The sequence below is a fragment of the Fulmarus glacialis genome, unplaced genomic scaffold (genome assembly GCF_000690835.1).
Source record: "Fulmarus glacialis isolate BGI_N327 unplaced genomic scaffold, ASM69083v1 scaffold25950, whole genome shotgun sequence".
NCBI classification, from domain to species: domain Eukaryota; kingdom Metazoa; phylum Chordata; class Aves; order Procellariiformes; family Procellariidae; genus Fulmarus; species Fulmarus glacialis.
Window position 1 is genome coordinate 22310 of NW_009187523.1, and position 2051 is coordinate 24360.

At 39.0% G+C, this 2051-nt stretch overlaps 1 protein-coding gene across 1 annotated transcript in view; it reads right to left on the reverse strand.

Moving 5' to 3' along the window:
• The window catches only part of DGCR2 (DiGeorge syndrome critical region gene 2), a gene marked incomplete at its 5' end in the record, with an annotated part of 24395 nt that overhangs the window by 12304 nt on the left and 10040 nt on the right, over positions 1-2051 (reverse strand). Inside the window, one exon of the mRNA XM_009575443.1 lies at positions 327-537. Within this exon, the coding sequence (XP_009573738.1) occupies positions 327-537 (211 nt within the window). The remainder of the gene's footprint in view (positions 1-326; positions 538-2051) is intronic.

Sequence of the window (2051 nt, forward strand, 5' to 3'; positions counted from 1 at the left end):
AAATAATTATTTCTACACAAGGTAGTGCAGCAGTAAGTCATTGTAGAATCCATCTTCCCTGTTGCAGTTCAAGAATATTAGTACGTTGCTCAGACAACCTGAAGATAAAAAGACTCTGTTGAATTGTAGCCTATCTGTTAATGCTAATAAAAACATAAAATATAGATGGCCACTGCCAAACAGTCAACCAGCATGCTCATACTGGGTTATTAACCTGAAGAAATTTTACCGTGAGATTTTCTAAGCAAACTGAACTGACAGCATTTGTATCACACAGAAACCATTCTCATGTAATACGAGATCTTTGTCCTTTCCTTCCTACTCACCTACGCTGGTCCTTCCTTACAAATGTTTTTTCTTCCAAGTCCCACTCCTGTGCCAGGATAAACCTTAGCTCCTGGTCTGCAGTGAAGGTGGCGAGGGATCCATTCACCCGCTGACATGTTTGCACAGCGTCCCAGTAGTTCTCCCCATTTAAATACACTCTGTAACAGCTGGCTGTACCCTCATAGTGGTGCCATCCTGTTGGGCACTTTCCTAGGAAACATGAAGAACAGAAGGGAAACCATTCCCCCCAAATTAGGATCTTCAAGATAATGCATCCCAATCAGTTTATGACAATGCAATGCATAATCACTTGGATGTGTACACACAACATACTGTGTATACTTCACCTCACCAGGAGGAGATGCATGCATTACACATCACAGAAGACTTAACTTTACTACAGCTTTTGATAAAGGAAAATTTTTTAAAATGTATTTTAAAAGATGCAACTCCTAGTAATGTTTCATTGCACTGTGACAGCCTTTAAAGTCTTTAATTAAGACTGATGATCTACTGTAGAAGATATTTCCCTGCACATCTTTATAAATCCAATCAGTTCGATCAATCCAAGTCAAAACAAGCAGCAAGAAGCAGGAAGAAAAAACCAGAGGTGGCCAATTTAATGATTCTGTCTGGTGATTAGCAATACATCCAACTTGCTGTGAAGTTTTCAACCTACTTTTACAGTCTCCGTAGTATTCACACAATCTTGCTCCCATAGTCAATCATTAAAGACATGCAGGTTCTGGGGCAATTGTTTACTTTGGAAAAACAGCACTGCAAAGTGGATCTTTAGGAAGTAAGAAGGTGATGGTGTGAACTGCTGTCTTTGCTTTCTCTCAATTAACTCAACTGAGGGAATATACAACAAAAGCCTTAAGGCATTTCTGGATGAAACAGGCCCATGGGCTTTTGACTGGCATTCTTGGGGGTGGTGGGTAACCAATAGAGAGCATCACAGAGACAGACAGATGAAATTTAAAACAGACATGAAATACGATTTTAGCACCTGCATTTGCAGTATTAATTTTGCACAACACCTAAGAAAGGAACTTTAAATTCACGAACTGTTCTATGTTCATTGCATGCATTCACAGAGTTCCTGTTCTCAAGCCTTTTTATTCCCTTCAGAAACAGTGATCTTTATCATCAAATAATGATACACAAACTTAGATTTGAAGCCCTTTAACTAAATATCTTTCCTTATTCTCCACTTACATGGGATCTTTTAAGATCTACTGTTCACATCACTAAGATGGGACAGAACACAGTATCAGACTGCAGAGCATATTAGATATTGCTGTATCAATTTCTAAATTGCTTTATTGTCCTCTATAAATTTTACTAACATAATTTAGCTACTGGAATCCATGAGAAATCATAATACCTATTTTAATAAGCATTTTTGTTCTTAAAAAAAAAAAAAAAAATCAACAAAGAGGTGAATTTTTACTTTTGCTAATCACTTGTCTTTTTCAGAAGGTCACCATAGTCCAAAGCAGTCATCCCCAATTACTGCCATACTGTCTCCCCTCCATGTCCTCTTCCTAACCTGTCCCATCCCTCCCTCCAAGGCTAATCAGTGGTGTCTCACATTTCCAAATCACTGGATGATGCCTGGAGCAAAGAGGGAACCAAGAGCAGTGGAAGAAGGCAGGGGAGACTTAGATGTTTTGGGCCTGGAGAGATTCAGAGGCAGCAGTTACTATGAGCTATGATCAGCA